This window comes from Polyodon spathula, chromosome 24, assembly GCF_017654505.1.
Source record: "Polyodon spathula isolate WHYD16114869_AA chromosome 24, ASM1765450v1, whole genome shotgun sequence".
Taxonomy (NCBI): Eukaryota; Metazoa; Chordata; class Actinopteri; order Acipenseriformes; family Polyodontidae; genus Polyodon; species Polyodon spathula.
The window spans coordinates 8,910,462-8,934,756 of NC_054557.1; the positions used below are offsets into that span (position 1 = coordinate 8,910,462).

The window sequence follows — 24,295 nt, forward strand, 5'->3', positions numbered from 1 at the left end:
TGATCCTCCACTCCACACTTATTTTAAAAGACCTAATTATCACATACAGGTTTACAGCTTAGTCAAATAAAGCAGAGAATTCATGTCAAAAACAGTTCTGTTTATTTTTTTTTGTTTGTTTTGTTTTTGTTTTTTTTGGCCTTGGGTTTGTACATTGATAATATTGAACATTTAGTGTTTTCAACAACGTAAGTGCTGTAATACAATGATGTAAACATGCTGTAAACGTTGCTTCACCGAGGGCAAATTGTAGCTGTTTAAAATTAAAAAGAATAGGAAAAACAAAACAACTGCATTGCTTAAGACTTAAAAGCTGCATAAACCACTGTCATTATGAAGAAAAAAACAGGTAAAGAGCATCTTATTGTGAGTATAAAATATGAGTTGTCTTAATTAATGTAGTTTTGTAGTTTAGATTTACATTGTATCATTATTTTATGTTACCATAAAATCACCACTTCCTTCTTTTAAAAGACAATGGGCTGTGTTGCAGGGGGAGCAGAATACTTGTTACACCCTGTTGTACCTGCTGTTCAGACATGATTGTAAGAGTTCCATAAGAGCCACAGGGGTCCTTCAAACTTCCATTATTAAATTATTAAAAAGTTACAAATATGTGCCGACAGAATTAAAATAACAATATTTCTTACATATAACAAGGTAGCCTTTATTAAACCCTATTGCTGAAACATAACCTCACACTTTTCTCAACCTTGTTTTCATTGATTAAAAAATGGTTCAGTATCCATTGAACTGGTATAGCTTGTTTCTAAGGGGGGGTTGGGTAGTTTATTTCCTTTTTTAAATGCTCTCAGTAAACTTTACAAACACTCTTTACAAGGGAAAGAACTTTTTGCATAAAGTGTGGGTAAAAGTTTGGCAACCAAGTTTTGCTAACACCACTTCTTTTAAACCAAATGTTGGACAAATTCAGATGTTCTTTAAGGAATAAGACAATTGTAGTAATGTACGAAGTTAGTTGCAGGTCATGAGGTGTGACTTACTGGTTTTGCACATTTAAAAGTGTTGTATTCCTTAAATAGTGCCTTTGACGTTGCACTTGCTTGTAAAATTGAGCCCCATAACTAACTAAAAGCGTTGCTCTCTACTGATCTTATTGTAGCCTCTTGCCGGCTAAGAGCTGCCAATGACATCAATCTGAGCTGTGCCGTCTTGCTAGCATAATACAAGATTTAAAAAAAAAAAGATGTTAGAGGAGGAGAGGGGGATGAAAGAAGCATGGAACATGACAGAATGATTAGGGAATGCAAACATGTAACAAAAATGGTTTAAAACATTATAAAAAAAAAACACTCAAGTGACCGAGTCAATAATGCAAATACAGAGCCCCAATTTTACTACAACAATTAAATAATCAAATCTTAACTATTAAATAGACATCACCACATAAGCTAGGGACTTGTGTGTTGGTGTCTTCCAGAATGACATGAGAAGGAAGGTTTTCGCTACACTGTAAAGAACAGCACTGTTAAACAGAGCAATCATCTTGGCATGGTTAGTTGAAGTAGGATTCCAGGGTGCCACGGCGACGGATGTCACATGTCCAGCAATGGAATCCCCCTCCTAAAGAGTTGGCATGACGAATGTTCGCTTTAATTGTTTTTATTCCTGCAGGTACAAAAAAAAATACAATGATATATATATATAATATATATATTATATATATATATATATATATATATATATATATATATATATATAACAGCTGTCACATGCCCCTGTAAGATAAAAAGACACAGATGCCACAGACTTTGCTTCAGAACTGCTGCACAAGCTAACCATCAAAATCAACAGATCAAAGACAAAAAAAGTGCTATTGTGATTTATAGGTGAGCAAACCTTGAATGAATTAGTCTTATTATATACAGTTGGGCGTACATTATTCATTTATTTTAACGTGAGGGGAACGGCTATTAATTATTCACAGGATTGCGCATAATGAACATTTCACCACTAGAGGAAGTCATCCTATGAGCTTTCTATGAGTTAACACAGATACCAGTTTATCAGAAAGGTGAATAATGACTGTAAATGTTCCAGGAACAAGAAGGAAACTATTAAAAATTCAAATGTATGGGCCCTGTGGTATTTTTATCTATACATGGTAAATTGAATTCAGGTGGCTATAAATGGATTTAATTATTAAAATAAATAAATAAATAAATAAACTTACCAAGCCTTTCAAACATTTTTTGGGTGCTGATTTCATTGGATTCAACCAATACCCGTTTTTCATCCAACATCAAGACATTCATTGAGAGCCACTTGGAAGACATCCACAGAGGGTGGTCTGTAGAAACACATTTGTTTGCTTAAGATGTACAAAGCTACACTGCTAAATGTTTTACCATAATGCAAATGTAACAGTGAATTCCCAATTATACAAACTATGAAATATTGTCGCATTGGCCCATTATCAATACCCTGCTGAAGGGCTTACCATCTGGAATCAGTGGAGTTGGGGGTTGTACAATCGTCCACCCAGCCTTCTTGAACATTTCAATCTGAAATATTGGAGAACAGGACACATTCAGTTTGTGACCAAAGCGCTTTTCAATCTTCTTACCACAAGAGGGCAGCAGTGCCCTACGAGCTAGATTATTATTATTATTATTATTATTATTATTATTATTATTATTATTATTATTATTATTATTATAATAGGCAAAAAAATAAATTCAAATATAAACATAAAACCCTAAAGGGAAAGTTGTTTTAGCCACAATATGATTTTCTATTTCTAAGTACTTCATCTCACACATTCTGTGTGTGTGGGGGTGTTTTATTCATTCATTTGTTAGTTAATTTATTAAGTCAATACATTACCTCTCAGTCTTATTAGCAGCTGGCAGATAGAGAATGTCCAGCCTGCAGTGCAGTCCCCTGGTCAGCTCCAGAGGTAGAAGTGTTCTTTCTAGAGCATTACCATCACCAGCTTCCCACAGACATGTTTCAATAGTCAAAGGTGCCTTTTATGGTGTTCCCCAGGGAACCCTTGTAAACAAGACGCTACACCTCAATGGGGTTTATCCTGGTACAGCATTTTAAAATAACAAATGAAACCACAGCTTACCTGGTGACACGGGCGGTCTGGGTTAGACAGTACCAGGCCAGGACCAATGATGTTGAAAGTAGCGTCAATGTGCATTGGATTGGGGTCCTTAAACGAGAGCAGGTGAATTCTGTACTCAGGTCCAAGGTGCCTACGCATCCACTCGATGCCCATATAGTTTGTAACCTGAAACAAGCAAATACCAAACATATGCTGTTCATTTTAAAATGTAAAGGTTGGGGGTACAAAAAAAAAACAGTTTTTCTTGTCAAATTTAAAGAAAGAAATGAAGTAATTTCAAAGAAAATTCTTCTTTATAGGTTTTGTCATACGATAACAGAAAGAAAAAAAAAACACGTACTTGACTCCTTTGTGCAAAAATGTCTCTCCCAGCCCTCATAAAGTCAGCAGCATCAAAACAGGGCTCGAATTCAGTTGTAACAAACTTTCCCTGAGCGGCCAGTTTGTGTCTATCTTCGACTGTACGCATAGGGTATTCCTGCAAGGTTAGAGTATAGACAGCTGGATGTTGGATATGCAGGCATGCACAGGTTTTAAACACAGAATACAACAAGCTACATGACGCATACAGTATATGTGAACCGCCTGTAATACACACATATGAAAAAAGGCACACAAATAATGTAGCTCACAATGTATTAGAAAGGGAGCATATATATATATATATAGATATATTATATATATATATATATATATATATATATATATATATATATATATATATATAAATACATCTTATGGGAAGGTGGACTGTGTTTGTTGTAAGAAAGCTATGCTAGCATGTAGGATGTGAAAATATTGAAATTACTAAAGCAAATACACAATTGTAGGAATTATGGTATATGGATTTGCACCAATCTGCCTGTTACTGCAATATTCAAGAATGTAAGGAATAGTTTACCTGGTCATACAGATCATCAGCCATGGTAGGTTTTGGGGCTGTTGTCCATTTAGCACCTTTGCTGAAATACTCTTTAATCAGAGGTCGGTATGCTCGGTATTCAAAGAAGCGAGACCGCCAAGCCATTGGGGCTTCAATGATCTCATTGCCCACAACAAGGAGGATGTCCCTGGGCATAGCACTATACAAACCTGGGAGCAAAGAGCAGAAATCCCATGCAATCAGGTCAGGGGAGGATTATAAAGCAGCAGCTCTCTTATATCTTGCAAACCTGCTCCATCACATAGGACCGGTCAGATTTCTAGTCTTGACTCCTTCAGCACTAAGGCTGATCTGCTGTTTCAGTGGAGTTATCTTTCCTATACTACTTGAATGCTCTGCAGGTCCCTAGAGCTCTATACAGGTCTGCAGTGTTGAAAGAGTCAAGTGATGGTAACACTGTGGAAATAATTCAACCCCCAAATCAAATATGCATTTATATAACAGCTAAAATCAAGCAATACATGGTGGCTGTTCTTAAGCAAACACTGGCCAGGGACAGGGTGTTAATATCTAATAACTGTAAGTGTACAGAGCACAAAACGATAACGAACAAGGAGATCCTGTTAAGAATGAATGTATGTGCCGGTTTTATTTTTTTTATGCTCAAGGTTACACAGTTTGCTTTTTTAGACTTAAAATGAAAGCAGTTGAACAACCATTAAGACAAAAGGTAAAGTCAGCAGGTGACTGTCACCCCCTGGGAACAAGCTATAGACCAGCTGCCTTCTGACCATCGATTATCTGTTAACCCTCTGTTAAAAATCAATGGCAGGCTTTAAGTTAGATAAACCACTGCACTGGCTCCAATTTTAATGTCTTACCACACTTTTTACTAGTTTACTAGTCTTTCAATGCACTTTGTAATGTTTTTCAAAGGTTCATCAAATCAAATGCGCCTTTATGTTCTCTTATGACAGTAATTGTTTTCAACGATAATGCAGACCTACCTGTAGAATCAAAATCAGGTGTCTTGTAGTGAGTTAACCAGTCAATAGGCTCGGGCCTTCTAACCTTGACTCCTTCCAAGCGTAAAATATTGCACATTTCCTCAATCTCGCTCACAGCTTTTTTCAGGTGTTCTTCAGGGAACAATTGACCGCCATACTTCTGGTAAAAAGGCCAGTGTTTTTCATAGGTGTTTGCCTGCGAGAGAAAATAAACTTAATGTAAAATAATGCACAAAAAATACACAGACTTACAATGCAGAATAGTTTACATTCTGTGCTGCACGAAACACATAGGGTAGTCTTTGTAAATACAAAAGTAAAGTTCTGTAAAGTGTAGCAATAATATCTTCATGTTACATGAATGAGCCACAAATGGTATGAAATACTACCTGACTTCTAGCAATAAGAGGGTAATATTGTGCGAGATACAGTAAAGCAGAGTTAATGTCTCATATATAATATATATATATAATATATATATGATATAGTATATATATATAATATATATATATTTTATATTATATATTATATAATTTTTTTTATTTTTTTTTTATTTATTTTTTTTTAAATCATTAAACTCTAAATTGGAACTGCCTGTTCAGAAGAACGGTTTTATTATACAACCTTTTTTTATCATTAGAAGGTGCTGGTTTGTTTTTCCACCACTATCTGCTTCTGATAGTAAAAATAATCTATTCTGAAACATAGTGGGCTCAGCACCATGACAGATATGAACGTGGAAGTCAAGGATTGTTCCTTGTAACAAATATGTAGTCTTCATTAAAGGTTTAGGGGAAAAGGTCTAGATAATTCGTACAAATAATAACACAATTCTACAATGAGATTTGTTTTATTTCTATCTTACACTTTTAGATGAGTGTAATTTGCTGGGAACACTGGTGACCTTGTCCCTGTGTGGCAGCTGCAGTGATATCAGTTAACTTGGCGCTTGTCCAGCTGTGGAGGTCAAATTTCGTGGAATTCTTGAACTGGTGACAGTTTTTTTAATTTGCAATGGCTTGATACTGCAGTAAAACTAAAATAAAATAAAACTGGAACCGGAAAAGAATAGCTTTATTTTTCTTTTTTTTTTTTTTCCCTAGACTATACCTTGACTTCCACGGTAAACGGTGGAACACAAGCATTCTCGGCTCTTCCAACAATGACTTCTTCTAGTGTGTCCCATTCATTGAAAGAGTTTACAGGACACTCATCGGGAACTGGGTCGACAGACTTCGACATGGTATCCTCCTTCGCCACCGCTGCCGAGGTGCCTTGGAATGCTTTCTGCACCCAGCCTGTGGCAGCTCTTGCAACCTAAAAACAAGAAATACATACCCCAATGGACTAAATGCGATACATAAATAAATCATAGTATCCTCCTCAAAACCAGACGGCAAACCAGTTGAATTAATCTAAAAACATTTTAAAAAAAAACTTCTAAAAGGTGTTTTATAACGGAAAATAAGGCGGGACATTAATAAGGTCTTTTAAAATCTGTCACGGGTACACCCGGTTGAGTTTCAGACTATCTTAATAGCTGTGGACAGCTGACTGGTGGCATTTCGTTTTAAAGCCAGCTGCGAATCATGCACGTGCAGAGAGGCAAGTGAACTCAATGGGAGGAAATGCTTTTTTTTTTTTTTTTTAACATTCATATGATATACGGTAATTAATATAAGCCAATGTACTGTAGCATTTTGATACATGACTCATATCGAAAAACTATTACATAATCCTGCAGGCTGCAGTAAACGTAATAGGGTTTTTTTTTTTTTTTTTTTTTTTTTTTTTTTTCAAATTCAATTTATGATTACTGTATAAAGTACCTTTGAACACCAAAATCGTACATACAATACCCAAATGAAACGGCATACCAGACAAAAACAATGTATTTTCTTACGTCTGTCATTTTCTGTATTGTTTGTTGAGCAAAATCGCCGTATTTTGCCTTAGACCTAAAATATTTTATTTAATGCAGGCACAAATATTAGAGTGATTTGAAAATATCTAAAATTCCATTGTGATTTTTATTAAGATGCATAATTCTGTGCAGATGTTTAAACAAATAATTGGGTGCTCATTTTCTTAAAAAAAAAAAAAAAAGATCGATTTGTAGCAATTTGTTTTACAGGAATTAATAAAACATGAAATCAGTACTAACCATGGCTCCAATCAAATGAGCTGCTTCAGCCCCTCTGCTACCTCCTCTCATGCATCTTACTCGCAGCATTGTCCTGTGACTTGATTTTTGCAGGAATGTTGGAACCCTGAAACACTAAGTGTGGGCTGACACAAAAACTGCAAAACAGTTGTAAAACAGAATTCGCTCACCGCAGCTTTTTATATCCAGTCTGAACGTTGTATTGGCTGCTATAAACAGCTGGGGCTACGTGACGAGGTTAAATGGGTCACGAAAGACGATAGCTTGGGTAGAGACAGCACATTCTTGTGTTTAAGTCACATCCAACAACACTTACATTTAATGCGAATGAGTGGCTTAGAATCTGTCAGAATTAATAGTTAATAGTGAGAGATATGCAACTTTTTTTTTTCTGCATGCTTTTAAAAGTACACGGTACTGTAATTCACACCAGTCGCGATATCATAGATCTTGTTCTATCACGTGACACATAGAGTATTGAATAGCCCAAAGGAAAATATAGCCAGCAAATACTGAAAGACTATTATTATTTCAATTTTTTTTTTTTTTTTTTTTTTTTTTTTTTACACCCTCATGGAAATTGCTGGTCCAAAAAAAAAATAGGTCCATTAAAATTATTTTATAGCAAAGTCCCAAAGTCCATTTTTTCTTGTCTGCCCCTCTGAAGCCTTGTAAAGGCTCAAGACTCCAAGGTGGAAGGGTGGAACATTGTGTCAGAGGGGATCCGGAAAAACAAGCTGGAACACAAAAAATAAAGAAGGCATGCTCTGGGATTAAAATGGATGAGATGGGGAGCCGTTACACTGCCTATTGAACTTCACCAATTGTGCCGCATTGCTTAGTGATTTAGCGATGTGGAGGCTAAATTTCACTTGCAATAAGCTGGATCACCATCAACAGACCATTTTAATGCTGTTATTTTACTTTGCAGAAACTGATGTCAGTTTTTGTTTTTTTGTTTTTGTTTTTTTGTTTTGTTTTGTTTTGTTTTTTTTTTTGGTTTTTTTTTTTTTGGTTTTTTTTTGTAAGTTGCAAGTCTAACAGTATCTCGTGTCTTGACACAATACAGTACGTGCAGAATCTCGTGAACCTGCTTTACCTCAGTTGGTCTAAAGTCCGTGTTCTCTTATGTTATCTCATTGGGAAGTTGCCAAGTTATTTGGAGCAAGGTTAATGTAAGAACGATGATTTTCCATTTAAGTGGAAAAAAACAGTTTTAACCATTATTTGTAACCGTTTATTTTGGCTATTAATGTATCAGCAGTTTTGAAGTCCTCAATTTATGCAATGAGACCAGAAGCATGCTGCTCCTATTCATTCTTGTTAACACTTCCTAAATAATGCGTGATCATCACATTTTGTAAACGTGATTGTGAAATAGAGTGAATGGCAATCGTGCTTTCAAAGTGTACTGATCGTGCATTACTCACAAAATGTGGAGGAGGTTTTAGTGAAACAAACGCATTACATGTTCTATATACTGGCACAAACTAAAAGTGTATTTGTCTGCAGCTTTCTCCCAAAAGGCCGTCAGCAAAGCACAGATATCATTAAGCAATATTTTGCTCGTCTTACGCAGCAGGCAATGAGCTTGCTGGTGTAGGGACAGCAATATAGTTCCGTTTCTCTGCTGCACGAACTTTAGTATTTTCCCTTCTCTTGGACAATAACATGTCAGTATCCTTGGCTTGTAGAATTACAAAGGTGTATCATTTTAAAATAGTGATAAAGTGACTGTAAATTACTGTTAAGCCAATGCCTTTTTGAATGCAGTCAGTGGACGGAGTTGTTCATGTCAAATTGTGACGACAGCTGCCGGTCTGGGACGTGCCAAGTTTGTTCCAAGTCTGTATTTTTGCTCCACAGTCTACATTTGAGGCATGCAACAAATTGCTGTTAACTTCAATAAATCATGCAGAATGATTTGATTTTAAAAGACAGCTTTTGGATGCAGCAAAAGAATACTGATTTCAGACTTTTGAATGGCGAGTCCTTTGGCAGGCATGCAGTCAGAGCGCGAGGCAAGTTCACATACTTACTCACTCACCTGCATCTAATCCCGCCGTCCACCCCCCCCCCCCGATTTTGTATTTTCAAAAGTTGACAGATATGAGATTTCAGTTTACAAAATCTACTGTATATTGAAAACTCAATGTTGAATGGTATGAACATGATTTCAACAGCTACGTCACTCAGCCTCCCGCAGCATATGTTCCAAGAACTGTACCAGACAACCTTGACCAAACAGGAGTGTATTTGAGGAATAAACATTGCAAACCATCTGAATGTTTAACTGTTCTGTAGATAAGTTTTTTTTTTTTTTTTTTTTTTTTTTTTGTTTTTTTTTTGTTTTTAGTATTATTTTATAACGGTTAGAACATCCTAAACTTATCTGACCTGCTGTGTCGGCAAAATGTTCAGTTGCTGAGGGGAAATAAGCATTTTTTTTTTTTTTTTTTTGCCCATTAACCTTTTCAGTCCTTAATTATTTTTGCCGAGCTGAAGAATGCGAAATTGAAGTTAAACAAAAGGAACTCCTTTGCCGAGTATACATGAGAATGGGGCAGTTTTTTTTTTTTGTTTTGTTTTTTTTTCGTTTTTGTTTTTTACATATATTTTGGGAGGTTAAAGTCCTGTTGGTGCTCTAAATACCACTTATTGAAATATAACTTGTATAATTACAGTTGAATCACTGGCCTCAAACTTCGAAACATGTTTGCACTCACATGTATAACAATACGGCTGATATACTGTTTATCTTACTCGTCTTTTATCACAACAATACAGTAACCTTTGTTGCTTCTCAATGTTTTTTTTTTCCTTCTCACAGGCCGTCATATTCTTTAAAACTGCTAAGATAAGGTGGGACCTCAGGACTCAAAGGGTTACGGTCTGTCAGATGTTTGCAGTGTTACCAGATCAGAGGTTTTACAGTTCTTCTCAGGGCATTCTGGAGGTAAGTAATGGGCAGAGCTTTTCACTTTATTTTAAGGTACATTTGTCATTTTAGAGGAGGGTTTTTTTTTTTTCAAAGATTTATTCTAAAGTGCAAATCCTTCCTTTAGTAAGATGGCGGACAGAATGCCTGTTTCCATGGCAGCTACGACCACTGATTCCTATAGAACTTCTCCAGACTTTAGAATTACTTTGACTGCTGCAACATTATAAGATAACTTCATGTGCAGCAGGTATTAGGGCCCCTAGGCCCACATAGAGTCTGTGCTGCATAGCATTTGAGTGAGGGGCACAGGTGGGGCCTAAATGCTTGTTGCACAGAAAGTTAATTCAGTTGTAATGGCAGTGTCTAAGTGTTGTTCCAGTCAGAGAATATATATTCTGGAAAATGAAGAAGAAAAAAAAAAAAACACAAACAAATTTAAATGTTATTTTGCTGAGGTAACTTGCCAATATTAATTTATATCAATGGTTTTACCATTTAACCATGGTGTGGCAATATAATATTAGGTTTATCTAGAGGTTTAAGAATTATAAAAGCACAGTATATTCCAATTAATTGCATACCAGACAATTGCATATTCCTGTTAACATTAAAAATTGTGTAGCACATTACTTATGAAAATACACATGCAGTAGATTATTGCATTTAGTTTTGTGAGCATAATCTGCAAACACGTGTGGTATTTGCTTCTTCCCCTGGCTGGAATTTACATTGCTGTTTGAATCTGCGTTGAAATAGGTAAGTGGATTGTAGTTTATATGTTAGAGTTGTTGTTTGCTTAGGTAAGCAGCCTGCACTTAAATAATAATGAAAGAAAAGGAATTAAGCTATCCAAATTGCGTTTGGGGTGTTGAATTGTGAGGTTGATGCAAATTTAGTGTTACGTATACGGCTTCAGACCGACAGAGAGTATAAATTGGCAATCAGTGTCTTAGAACACCAGCCGTTCTAAGCGGCAGCCGTCTAAGGGCCACACGTCCATGGGCAGTCTGAGCTGTGGCTGTGGGCCACACATCCAAGGGCAGTCTGAGCTGTGGACAGGTGAAGCCAGGACCTTTCCCAAATCCCTCCAAATGGCTACTAGAGGTCTCATTCCTACCTTGACACCTAACATCTGGATCTCCTGGACAAAGTGGGCTCACTCGTTCTCCACTCCCAGAATGAACACTGGTAAGTACCTACTGCACATACCCTTATTAACTCCTTCTCACCCTACGCTGCCTGCTACAAACTTGAAAATCTCCTTTTTTAATTGTTGCTCTCTGACTAACACATCTCTGCTTCTCAGCAAACTTATAACTGATACCAATCTTGATCTTTTCTGTCCAGCTGAAACCTGGCACTCTGTAAACGACATGCACTCGCTGCATCTAGCCACCCCAAAGGGCTATTCCCTCTTTGACAAACCTCGCCTCACTGGCTGAGGTGGGGGCAATGCTGATATTGCAAATCTGTGCTCGCTTCCTCAGTCCTTTCTTTGCCTGCCTTTTCTTCATTTGAGCATCTCGCCATCAATCTCCCATGTCCCTTACCCTTGCTGTTAGTCCACCTAAGAACAACTCTGCTTTTATTGCAGAGTTTTCAGAATTTCTCTCCCTCATCTGCACTTCAACTGACAAAATCCTACTCCTAGGTGACTTCAACATTAATGTTGACTTGCCTTCCTCCCCCCCTTATGACCGACTTCAACATGCTTCTGGACTGTCTTGGCCTTTCTCAATCTGTCAACGTCCCCACTCACACCCTTGATGTCTCCAATTTCTCCATCTCAGATGTCTCTCTCTCGCTCTCTGACCATTTCTTAATCACTGCTAATAGTAATCTCCCTGCTTCTGGCCGACTAACCTTGTCTGTCTCTGTGCTTCTGATCTTGCTCTCTCCATTATGCACACCCTCAACCTGTCCCTGGACTCCTGTTAGGTTCCTGCTGCCCTTAAGCTTGCCTGAGTTATGCCGGTACTCAAAAAAACCTCCCTTGACCCAGCTGTTTATCTAATTTCCATTCCATTTCCAACCTCCCTTTTTTCTCAAAATCTCTCGAAAGGGCTGTAGCCAGTCAGCTGATGAAACATCTCATGGACAACAACTCTCTGCAGTCTGGTTTCCGGCTGCATCGCAGTACTGAAACTGCTCTGCTACGGATTGTGAATGATCACCTGCTCAATCCTGATGCTGGTGCTCCCTCTGTGCTTATCCTTCTTGACCTAAAAGCTGCTTTTGACACCATAGATCATGGCATTCTTCTTGACCACTTTCAGAAGTATGCTGGGATCTCTAGAACCTCACTCTCCTGGATGTCCTCTTACCTATCCGGATGCAAGCAGTCTGTTTTCTATGCTGGACGCAGTGGTGTTGCAAACCCAGTCACTTGTGGTATCCCCCAAGGATCTGTTCTTGGGCCGCTCCTCTTCAATATCTACATGCTTCCCTTGGGACACCTCTTCCTCCAACACAGCCTCATGTTTCACTCCTATGCTGACGACACCCAGCTCTACTTAAAACTCAACCCTGGAAACCCCTCTGCCATGGTCCGGCTCTCGGCTTGCATTCAAGACATCAAGACCTGGATGTCTGCCAATTTTCTTCAGCTGGATACTAGCAAATCTGCACTCCTTCTAGTAAGAGCTAAAACTTAAACTTAAGAATCTAAATATAGCTGTCCTGAACGTTGGAAACAGTCTGCTGCTGCCTTCCCCCACAGTACGAAGCCTTGTTGTACTTCTTGACAGCAACTTCTCCTTTGATGCCCACGTCTCCTCCATGGTCAAATCTTCCTTCTACCATCTTTGAAACATCTCCAAAGTCTGTCCCTACCTTTCCCTCCCAGATGTGGAGATATTTTGTCATGCATTTGTCTCCTCTCGACTCGACTACTGCAGCTCTCTATATGGTGGTCTCCCGCACGCACCATAAACCAACTGCAGCTAGTCCAAAATGCTGCTGCCAGGATCCTTATCAGATGTAAAAAACGTGATCACATCACACGCACACCTCCGTCCCGTCCCGTCTTGCCCAGCTGCACTGGCTACCTGTAAAGTTCAGGACTATTTTCAAAACTCCTGCTCACCTTCATCACACTGATCCCATGTACCTCCTCAACCTGCTGACCCGCTATGTCCCTGACCACAAGTTGAGGTCCTCCGACTCTGGCCTGCTTGTATCCCCTAGCCAAAGTACACCACACTTGAAGAACACTCGTTTAGCTTTATGACTCTGACTCTTTGGAACTCTCTCCCAGTTTTGGTACATGATGCTCCCACCGTCGCTGGCTTTAAATCAACTTTAGAGACCCACCTGTTCTCTCTTGCTTTCCATGCTCTTTAAGCCTGATATCTGTTATTAGCTGCTGTGTTTCTGCTACTGTTTAATGTATTATGTTACTATCATGTATTATGCATTGTCCACTGTATTTAATGTACTATTTCATGTGTTAAGCACTTTCCACTCTAATGTACTATTTCATGTATTATGCTACTATCATGTATTATGCACTTTCCACTGTATTTAATGTATTATGCTTTTTTTATTGTATATCATGTATTATGTATTTCTCTGTATTTAAAGTGTTATTGATTTTCTTGTAAAGTGCTTTGTGATGGTGGTCCACTATGAAAGGTGCTATATAAAATAAACATTGATTGATTGATTGATATCCCAGTTTTATGGTTCACAGTTGTAACCCTATTAGGCACATGGGCTATACAATTAACACGAATTTATGACTTAACGTCATATGACTTAACACGATGTGCTTGTGGTATTATTTAAAGTTGGATTTCAGTGCTACTTGCATGAATTGTGTCTTATAACTTCAGTAGATATTGAACATTTCACCAGCCTAATTCTGCGTTTACAATTAGAAAAACGGGAACTTGCGCATGTTGCGTCAGGTAGGACGCAAGACTCGTGTACTTATAAATGTTGTTATTTATTAAATGTCAGAACAAACACTCTTAACACGTAGCTTTATTTTAGACTGTCCTACCCTGTGTTCCTAGCCCACGCTGTCTTCACATGAACCCCATTACGTCACCCCTGTCACATCGAACATGCAAAACTCTAAACATAACAGAGCACAGTTTCCAAATCCGCTTATAATAAGAGGGATTTGGCTTGTTTTTTAGAGGCGGTTGGAATTTGCATACACAGCCAACGGGGTCTGCAACCCAGTCCTGGAGAGCTACTGTGGCAGCTGGTTTTCGTTTCAACCAATCTCATTTACTTAATTGAACCAATTATTGGCCAGTCAAGATTAGTCGAGATTAAGTGTTCTATATCTTTAGCCAGGCTAGGGCTCTACAGCACCAGGGTTGGGGACCCCCTGCTTTAATATGAGTTGCGCTTGTTTTGAAAGGTAGTGCCGATTTGGCAACACTGATCTTTCGACCCTACAGCGCTCGCTAGGCACATATTTTTCAATGTACTAAGTCTAAAGGCCGACTCGCACAGAATTACATTGCATAACTACCTTCAAACAATGTGCTGGGGATGCTGTGTTGTACATTACTACAGGGGAAGGAATTAAACATCTAGAAGCCACGGTACATGAACTGGGGTAGACGAGGTACTTTTTGGGGTATGATTGTGGTCTGACGATAGTTTAAAAAGTTATCCAGTAACTTTTCTAAAGAATAACAACCAAACAAAACAAGCAAAAACCTGATGAACTAGAATCAGATTGCTCCGCCTTCATGAAGACGACCTGTTAATCATTTGCTTTTAGGTGTGTATCGGCGTTGTTCAGAGGTTACTGTTGCGATACACAGCTGAAATTTCAAGTTTTATAGAATTACGTGTTTTACATATGGAAGTTTAAAATATCAACCAACGCAACAATACACATGCATATCCTATTTACACTTTTAGCAAGCGTGGCCATTTTGCCTCTGCTTCTCTGTTCATTTTTTCCATATTTTGTGCAAGATGTGTTGTACATTGTAAAATGCATTGGACGTGGAATTCGGATTCGGGGGTATGCAAAGAAAAAGCCGTGCTATTCGACTTTAGAAAAGTTTTTGGAAGTGGTGCAGAAGCAGCCGGACAAACCTTTTATCGTGTTTGAGAATAAAACCTATTCTTACCTGGACGCGGATAAACAAAGCAGTAAATTTGCCAGAGCGTTACAGAAGCACGCTGGCTTGAAAGAAGGAGACACGGTTGCGCTGTTTTTAGGGAATGAACCTGCTTTCATTTGGACCTGGCTTGGTCTGGCTAAATTAGGATGTGCTGCTGCATTTCTGAATTACAACATCAGATCAAAATCATTGCTACATTGCTTCTTCTGCTGCGGGGCTCATGTGCTAATAGCAGCACCAGGTAAGATGAGTACAGAGTACTATCTACCAGTCGGTGATTATCTGTATTTTCTGTGCAGTTGCCAGATATATCCCCACACAAATATGTAAACCAAATGAATTGTTAAAAGTATTTTTCTATCTTGCTAGTTTTATAATGTTAGTCATGTCAATTTGCATTTCCTACAAAACCATATTCATTTGTGTTTTTATTGTGAACTTAAAAAAATAGAAATATTGTCAGATTGCCTGCATGTTTCCTTGTTACAAATGAATAGCTCATCCCTGCAACATGTGAAATCACAGTCCTGATGGGTGAAATTTGGCCTCAAATGTGAAACGGGACATTAAAATATAACAGAACCTGCACATTTGGTGTTTTAGGGTTTTTTTTTTTTATATTCATGGAACTCAAAAGAAACCTCATAAACCTGTTAATAATCTCAATTTCACAACTAGTATATAATGAAATAGTAGATATATTGGGTCTTTTGTGAACTCTAAAACATGGGATGGCGTTTTAATTTATTTCAGTCCAAGATATACATGGAAAGAAAGTCGGTTTATTTTGTGTTCCCTTGTGATACTCTGCATTTTAACAGAGCTGAAAGGCGCTGTTGAAGACGTGCTTCCTTCACTCCAAGAGCAGAAAGTGTCTGTTTTTATCCTGAGTGAAGAGTCCACCACACCAGGGATTGAAAGCCTTAATGACAAGATTCATCAGGCTTCTGACCAGCCACTACCACAGTCTCTGAGGTCCAATGTTACCATGAAAAGTATTGCAGTATATATCTACACCTCTGGCACCACAGGTAAGGAAATGACGTTTGAGAAACGTGATGTCATTGAAATGCAAGGGACCTATAATTAGACCATGAAATACTATTCAGCCAATAATCTGATACGGTCCTGTGTGTACAATAATGTATTTATACATCAGTCACTGGCATTTCCATACAAGGCATTTGATATCAAGAGGTCAGGTGGTATCATATGAACAGCAGCACTCTCAGTAGTGTATCTGCTTTTTAAGGCATGCATGCATAGTAATAAAACATTTTTTAGTTCTGCGACGGTCAGCAGTCTAGGTCTGAAATGGCCATTTACCAAGTGTTGTATATTTAAAGTTTTAGTTTTGATCATTTTAGTCATTAATTTCTTAGCTGCATTTCCTTTTTTCAGATTTGAAATATATGAATACTAAAAGCACTTGGATAAAATTCCATTTTTATTTATTTATATATTTAACTTCAGCTTGGTGAATGTCCTTCTGTGCTGATTTTCAATTTTGCTTTCTTCTGAAGGACTCCCAAAGGCTGCAGTGATCACTCAAGAGAGGCTATGGGCAGGAGCTTCAGTCTTCAGGGTGAATGCTGTTCTCTCACAGGATGTGGTCTACATTAATCTGCCCCTCTACCACAGCGCTGGCTTCATGCTTGGATTAATGGGCTCAATAGATATGGGTATTATTTTCTCAGGACAATATCCTGTTCCAGTTCCACTCAAGGACCACAGACCCCATGACATTACTGATATTTTATGTTGCAGATAAAACATTTTTTAAAAAACAGTACAGGACCACCAAACTCCAAACTTGATTTCATTTTTCCAGCTATGTGCAGTATTTAGTGTCCAATCAATGCTCATAAAACAAGCATCACACCATAAGACCTTAACACAGACTGTGGGAACTCTTGTACAACTGTAGAGCCACTTCTACCCAAAAAACTATACCAGTGCACTGTAAATCCATACTGCATTTACAACCAAGCCTGTTCTGTGGTGCATACTTTCATTGATATACTGTTTGTAAACCAAGGGTATTGGAACTTATGGTCTCTGCATATCGTAACTCCTTCAAGTGGTAGTTACAGATATTACCTGTAGAGTCATTTATGAACAGAACATGCCTTGGTTTGCTTAATGTAAGATGGTTCTTGTTTAAAGTACCGTCAAATCCCGTTTCATACATGTGTGTTTAATATGTATTTTCTCATTTACCAGAACTTTTTTTTTTTTTTTCTCCAGGTACAACCGTTGTTTTAAGGCGCAAGTTTTCAGCCTCTCAGTTTTGGGATGACTGTCGGAAGCACAATGTAACGGTTATACAGTACATTGGAGAGGTGCTGCGCTATCTCTGCAACGTTCCAAAGGTACTTCCACATCCTAAACACGTTGGCCAATACCTTCTTCAGTGTAGCCAATCAATGAAATGGCTTGAAATTAAGAATGGATTCATTTGACCATAGCTTTCAGTTATTTCATACAATACTCTGTGTATGTGTATATAAACAAGCAAATACATCATGTATCTGATACATTGATATCTACAGCCAGCATTCTGCAGTGTTCTTGTATTGTCCTTCCACTGATATAATGTGCAGCTATGGCCAAAGGGTTTTGCATCACCCTAAATAATGAATTTGTTTTGCTTTATAAAGTTGAATGAAATCTGCTGAATAATGTCACGTTAACATGTTGAATTATATACCGCTTTGTAGGTTTCCATACACTTAACGAGAACTGACAAATTATACAGTGTGACATTTCAAAATGTATAATGAAATACTGATAATGGCTTCTGGTAGACTTTTGCAAAATCACTTTGTAGTTTATTTGATTACATGATAAATAAAATATCAATTATGTTATAATAAAAAACAATAAAAAAAAGAGGTGATGCAAAACTTTTGGCCATAGCTGTACTGTGTTTGTATATTTAGTTTTTTAGGGGCTGGTTCAACTTTCCTTTTGATAAAGAGTAACAGTAAATAAACACGGCAACAACGTTGTTCATATTTTGCAACCATAAATGAGGTTGTATAATTGAATTATTGATGTTTGAAAGAAATGGGGGGGGCGGGGTCAGCAATCTGTAAAAAGTAGGCCACACACTCCTTTTTTGGCCTCGCTAATCGGCGTAATTCCTTTCCATGAGTTGATTGCCCAAGTGTTGTTGCTGGTCATATGGCAGCAGCTGACACTGCATGGCGTGAGCCCCTGCTTCTGTGTTCCTTTCAATCTGACGAGTTGAGGAGATGACCAGATCTGTTGCCAGAGCTCAATTTAACACTTCTCTCGGCATGTAATCCCTTGAATTTAAGTACTTAATGATTTAACAATGTGTAATCTTTAATTTATGCAGATGTTAGCTAGCAGAAATTTCTTAACTCAGGTTAAGTTTTCTCAACCTTTTCCCACAGAAGTTATGGCTGCTGCTTCAACCCCTCACTTAAAGGTGTAGTGACACAAAAGCGTTTACCAAATGGTTTTTACACATCTAATTCCTTATAATGCTGAAGGTGTATCCTGTTGAATGTCACCAGGTGTAAGTCTCTGCTCGGTAACAGACTGAAGGTTTATTTTTATAACCTCTTGCTTCTGCAAGTAGTAGCAGGATCCTATCAATGTTAGAGTAACACAGCGACAAGCCAATTTGGGGAGAAAGTTTGTGTGTTCTACTACAAAATATTGAGAGGTTAAACAAAGTGGCATGTCAACAAGGTTTGCTTTCTGATAAAGTACAGTGTTGTCTATTGGAAAGTTATTCTCCTTCATCTGGTTAAATATCCAGCATAGAAAATGCATTCAAGCCCACATGGACCAATGTAATGTGTATGACGGGTATATTTATACCAACTGTAAGTAATTTATGAATAAGACATACTGACAATTTTGGCTGGCCTCCTGTTTGTGAAAAGGTTATGCAACTTGAACACACTGTCAGTTTGTGAGGCTCACTGAAATTGTATCTCCTCTGCTCAGCATATCATCCAAAGGGTTTGGGTCTCATTTATCATGTGAGGAGGCAAGAGAAATGTAGGGTTCCTTTCTTGGAATAGCCAGTGGCTTTTACTTTGATAGCTGTTATATGAAGTCTGATTGACGTACTGTACAGATTGGTTTCAAACATGAGCTTAAAAAAAAGTTTACCCTCAAATTATGAGTCCACAAGCCTTGAATTTGTGTTGCAGCCACTGTATGTGGGGAAATCTGTTAAGATTCACTGTGACTTACTTGCTGTATGTTACATAGAAGAACAAGTCTTTGTTTTCTTTTTGCCAGGGGTATGAGAGAGAGTAGTTAATTATTGTAGCATAACACTAAAGAAACCCTTGTCTATGGATTCAGGAGTGTGTTTAAGTTTTATTCACTCGATTTATGTGTTTAAACACATCGATGATGTATTTGTAAGCTTTGTATATACATCTTTCTTTCCTTTTTGTTTCCTATAGCAAGACAGTGATCGGGATCACAAGGTTCGGATTGCTATAGGTAACGGTGTCAGAGTAGAGGTTTGGAAAGAGTTTTTGAATCGCTTTGGAGATATCCAAATCCATGAATTTTATGCCGCAACTGAGGGGAACGTGGGGTTCCTCAACTACGTAGGAAAAATTGGCGCTGTCGGACGTGCTAATTATTTTTACAAGGTAAGAACTGAATTTGAAGCATTGCTAATAATAATTTCATAGCTAAAACACATCTGAAATGTTTTGTAGGGAAAAATGTAAAAATTTTAATGAGTGGCTAAAAAAAAAAAAGTGAACATGCTCAATAAATATTTTGTTGATTTGGTTAAAACAAGGAATCTGAATTTTGTAAGCAGCATCAAATTGAATTTTTACAGTGCTTCTAATTTCTCTTCTTCATTCTGAGTAGTGAATATTCATGGATACCAGCAGTGTCTCGTAAACCTCAGTGACATTGCTCTAAAAGTCCAAAACAATCTGATGTCCTTTTATAAAGTAGTGTAGACTGGACAGTAAACTAGATTGTATACACATTACATGGTATTATTAAACACTAATTAAATGGTTGAATCTAAGTATCACTCGAATAAACCTGTAGTAAATTGAAAAATGTTTCAGTGAGTGTCAAACTAAAGGGACACCACTGGTTTCAATGGAAATTATTTAAATTAAGGGTATTGTGAAACAGTGTTTTACTTGTCATGTTCAAAGTGAAACATCTTTTTGAATATATTAGTTCAGCCAATTTCCCCATCTGTTGATCTCTTTCAATTTAGTTTTAAATTGTGTTTTAGAAACTCTTCCCCTTCGTGCTGATTCAATATGACACTGAGAGAGAAGAGCCTGTTCGGGACTCCCGAGGTCTGTGTATCCCGGCTCCTAAAGGTGAGGGTTAGAACTGGTATGGCACATCCTTATGCTGCACCCCCTTTGCACACATTTTTTATTGAAAAGCAAAATCCATCTGATTGAACCATTCCATGTGCATCTCCAAAACTGCTTCAGAAACACACACAGTGATCCCTTAATACAGAGTGATCCCTTAATATTGACACACTGTTAACAGTGCACTATTTTAAGAGGGAGGGAGGCTCTACACAGGTTGCACCTCAGCCTCTGCCAGCCAGGTAATATGTGCCTTTTTTGGAAATATATACCTGCTTTGTGAAGCACTTTTTTTAGGTACTGTGAAGCATTCATGTTTTTGTGGTGGTCTACTTGACTTTGGGTCATTCCAGCTCAAGTAGACTAAATTTGTGGCCGATGATAGTTAATCAAAGTTTTGTACTGGACGAACTGCAGTGTACTGGTGGGGTATTTAACTGTGTTTTTGTTACCTTTCATGTAGGCGAGACAGGCCTTCTGGTAACAAAGATCACCAAAATGTCTCCTTTCGTCGGATACGCAAGAAACCAGCAGCAAACTGATAAGAAGAAGCTGAGAGACGTCTTCGAGAAAGGAGACCTCTACTTCAACAGCGGGGACCTCCTGATGGTGGACCAGGACAACTTTGTGTACTTCAAAGACAGGATTGGAGACACATTCAGGTGAGGCAGCATAGTCTGCACCTGATTATCTATCTCATCAATCAGTCAGTGCTGTAACAGATTCCATTATAGAATACTACATATAACAGTCACATGTGTTTTCTGACCGCATCTGTATCTGTTGGACCAGCACTATATTGCTCATTATTAACTCATAAGTAGTTAAGTTACTATATCGTTGCCAATTTTGTAAAGTGCTAGCTGACAGTACTGCCGTAATATATATTTTATATTAAGTATAATCTTTGCATTCATTAATGTAGGTCGAGTTGTTGGTTTTCTGTTTTTGTTTTTCACTGCTTGAAATACCGTTTAAATACAGTAGCTTCAGTATAGAACTGTACAGCGAATGTTTTCTAGTACTGTAACTTAAATTGCAGTATACACTGTATGCATGCTATTGTGAGTAAAGTTTGGGAATTGTGTTTTCTATAAAAAGGTATGTGCTTTGCTTTTGTGCATAATGGTGTTGAACAATTGATTTCTGGTTCATCATTATCTAGTGGCTATTTTATCAAACCATCACTGGTTTGACAGGGGAAGCTGTGACAGCAGGGATTGGTTAATGAGTGCTGACTGTACTGCTCCATTAGACTTCACATCCTTTTTTTTTTCTTTCAGGTGGAAAGGGGAGAACGTGGCCACCACAGAAGTTGCTGATATTCTAAACATGATTGATTGCATTGAAGAAGCTAATGTGTTTGGTGTTAAAGTACCAGGTAGCGCCCCAGCTATATAAATATCTAATTATCCAGAGCTTGAAGAACTTGTGACTGCTGAGACAGGCAATGATATGTCAGTCACTGTGCAAAAAAAGTGATCTGAGTTTACTCATCGTAAGTGAGGCGTAATGGTGGGTCCATGGCAGCGTAGGGATGCAGTAAATTCTAATACTGTACCTAAAAGAAAATATAAATGACTATTTGAAACAATTTGTGCCTGATTCAAGAGTAGTCAGGTTTTGGATTACAGAGGGGATCACACCATTAACCTCAACAGGGATTTGGTCACCACCCAAAAGTAATGCTGAATTAGAGTGGCAGTTTCTAAAGGAGTTGGATTTCAGTGGGACTGTTTCTTCTAACCTTGTTGCTGTTTGGATTCCAGATCACGAAGGGCGAATAGGAATGGCTGCTGTGAAGCTAGAGGAGGCTAAACAACTTGAGTGTGACAAGGTCTACAGCCATGTTGTCAGCTATCTGCCCAGTTATGCAAGACCACGCTTTCTTAGAATTCAGGTAAAAATTAGAAAATTGCTAGTTTTTAAATTAAATTCCACAGTGAAAATGTGTCTTTCGCTTGCTTCAAAATAAGCCAAATACCTTCAGAAGTGCTTTCCTGAATTTGATAGTATTTGGCATGGTGATTTGTTACTACAGTACTGACACACATGCTAACAGCTGTATCTTAGGAATGATATTCTGATTAATTTATGTGTGAGAATTTTGTATTGGATCTTGCATGTCCACAGCATAGATGATATGGAATTAGTGTGTCAGTTACAACCACTTGAAGGCAAGGTTAAAACCATGTTTTAATATTTCTTAACTAAGATAATATACTTTTTCCCCTTCCTTTCAATTCTAGAATTCTTTGGAGGTCACTGGAACATTCAAACAGATGAAAGTCAAATTAGCAGAAGAGGGTTTCGACCCAGCTGTAGTCCAGGATCCACTCTACTTTCTGGATGAAAATGAAAAGACATATGTACCGATGACCCAGGAAATCTACAATTCCATAATTTCAAAACACGTCAAACTATAAAAATGACCACTTCCAGGAATGCATAGCTCATTTTACAAATTCAAATGTGCATATCTAGTTACTCTTAAAAACATTTTTAAAAAATTTTAAAAAAATAAACAAACAAATTCACCTCAGGGAAATAAAGGGTTTGCATTTTCTTAGCAATAAAAAGTATCATCGTATCATGTTGACATTGGTTTGGTTGATATATATGCATTATTTTTATGTCAACTCTACACAGTATTTCTCACTCCCCCATTTTCAACATGTCTATATGCTTCACAAGCAATGCTTCAGTATCAATGTTCCGCATCTTCGATTTAATTTTAGACAATCTATTTCCTCACCAAAAAAAAACACCCTTCGCAATTTCCTACCTGCACCACAGCAATCGAAATATGGATTAAGTGGGGGTTTTTTTTGGGGGGGGGGGTTAGGTTCAAGTTTCATACCGGTAGTTAATTCCGTCTATCTTATCGAATGCGCTGTTACAATTCTTGTACTGCTAGAAAGTGAAATTCTGAATGGTATAATGCAGCATTTCCAGTTTAAGGGTGTATTTTGTCTCGGTTGGAGTGTGATGTTGAGCAGTACAGAGGAAATCAATATGGTGATAAGCAAATGTTAGAAAGGTTTGGAAACCTTTGTTTGTCGTGTGTTGATGAGAAGGTGTAGGAATGTACTGGCAGTATATTTCCTTGGTTAGGAGCCAGTTGAGAATACAATATACTGTGTTTTTATGTATTGCTAGTCATTTATTGGACATTCTGTTGGTTTTACCAAGTTGCAGATTTTTTTTTTAATGTTTTTTAAAAAAAAAAGGAAAATAAAATACAGTCAACGTATATAACTTATGACTAACAGCAAGTTTAACTTCATTTTGACAAATGCAAGATCACATCTGGTATTAAATACCAACATCCATCCTTTACAATGTAGAGCAGTATTTGAAAATCTAGAAAATGATTTCCATGGTTTAGTGTTTTCAAATTCTTCAGTAATGATGATCCAAGTTTTACACTGAAATGTTTAACGTGTCATAATTTAGTTTTCAGTGTATTAAACTTACTTTATTTGGGAAGTGTGGATATATCAAATACAACATATGTAGGGGTAGATGTATTAAAGTGTACTAAAGATTCTGTAGTGTGTGGGGGGGGGGGGCACTATAGAATCTGATGGGATTAAACTACCTTTCATTTTTTACATCTATAACAGTATTTTAATAGGTAAAATGAAGATGGAACAGAATGCATTGTATAGATATTTGCCCTTGCAGAAGACCCTTGCATGTGTAGACATTATCCTTCGTGCACCCTCTGCTGCAGCAAACCACAGCTCTGCTGCCGCT

General features: G+C 37.7%; 2 protein-coding genes across 2 annotated transcripts; one reads left to right on the forward strand and one right to left on the reverse strand.

Moving 5' to 3' along the window:
• On the reverse strand, positions 1-7,309 carry LOC121299285 (glycine amidinotransferase, mitochondrial-like). Its single transcript, XM_041226958.1, has 9 exons — positions 7,149-7,309; positions 6,095-6,301; positions 4,985-5,180; positions 3,996-4,186; positions 3,435-3,572; positions 3,095-3,259; positions 2,462-2,525; positions 2,195-2,311; positions 1-1,629 (listed from the first exon to the last, which is right to left on the reverse strand). The coding sequence occupies exons 1-9, from the start codon at positions 7,215-7,217 to the stop codon at positions 1,517-1,519; spliced, it is 1,260 nt and encodes a 419-aa protein (XP_041082892.1). The 5' UTR covers positions 7,218-7,309; the 3' UTR covers positions 1-1,516.
• A 6,971-nt stretch (positions 7,310-14,280) lies between these two features.
• LOC121299155 (very long-chain acyl-CoA synthetase-like) lies at positions 14,281-23,821 on the forward strand. The gene is made up of 10 exons (XM_041226742.1): positions 14,281-15,423; positions 16,004-16,213; positions 16,706-16,864; positions 17,430-17,554; positions 19,637-19,831; positions 20,446-20,536; positions 21,000-21,198; positions 21,820-21,917; positions 22,306-22,436; positions 22,786-23,821. The coding sequence occupies exons 1-10, from the start codon at positions 14,949-14,951 to the stop codon at positions 22,960-22,962; spliced, it is 1,860 nt and encodes a 619-aa protein (XP_041082676.1). The 5' UTR covers positions 14,281-14,948; the 3' UTR covers positions 22,963-23,821.
• Positions 23,822-24,295: the final 474 nt, after the last annotated feature.

Coding starts and splice junctions, on each gene's coding strand:
- LOC121299155 (XM_041226742.1), top strand. CDS start 14,949: ATGCATATCCTATTTACACTTTTAGCAAGCGTGGCCATTTTGCCTCTG. Junction 15,424..16,003: donor TGTGCTAATAGCAGCACCAG/GTAAGATGAGTA, acceptor GCATTTTAACAG/AGCTGAAAGGCGCTGTTGAA. Junction 20,537..20,999: donor GTGTATCCCGGCTCCTAAAG/GTGAGGGTTAGA, acceptor CCTTTCATGTAG/GCGAGACAGGCCTTCTGGTA.
- LOC121299285 (XM_041226958.1), bottom strand. CDS start 7,217: ATGCTGCGAGTAAGATGCATGAGAGGAGGTAGCAGAGGGGCTGAAGCA. Junction 2,526..3,094: donor CAGACCGCCCGTGTCACCAG/GTAAGCTGTGGT, acceptor CCAATATTTCAG/ATTGAAATGTTCAAGAAGGC. Junction 2,312..2,461: donor AACTCCACTGATTCCAGATG/GTAAGCCCTTCA, acceptor GTGTTTCTACAG/ACCACCCTCTGTGGATGTCT.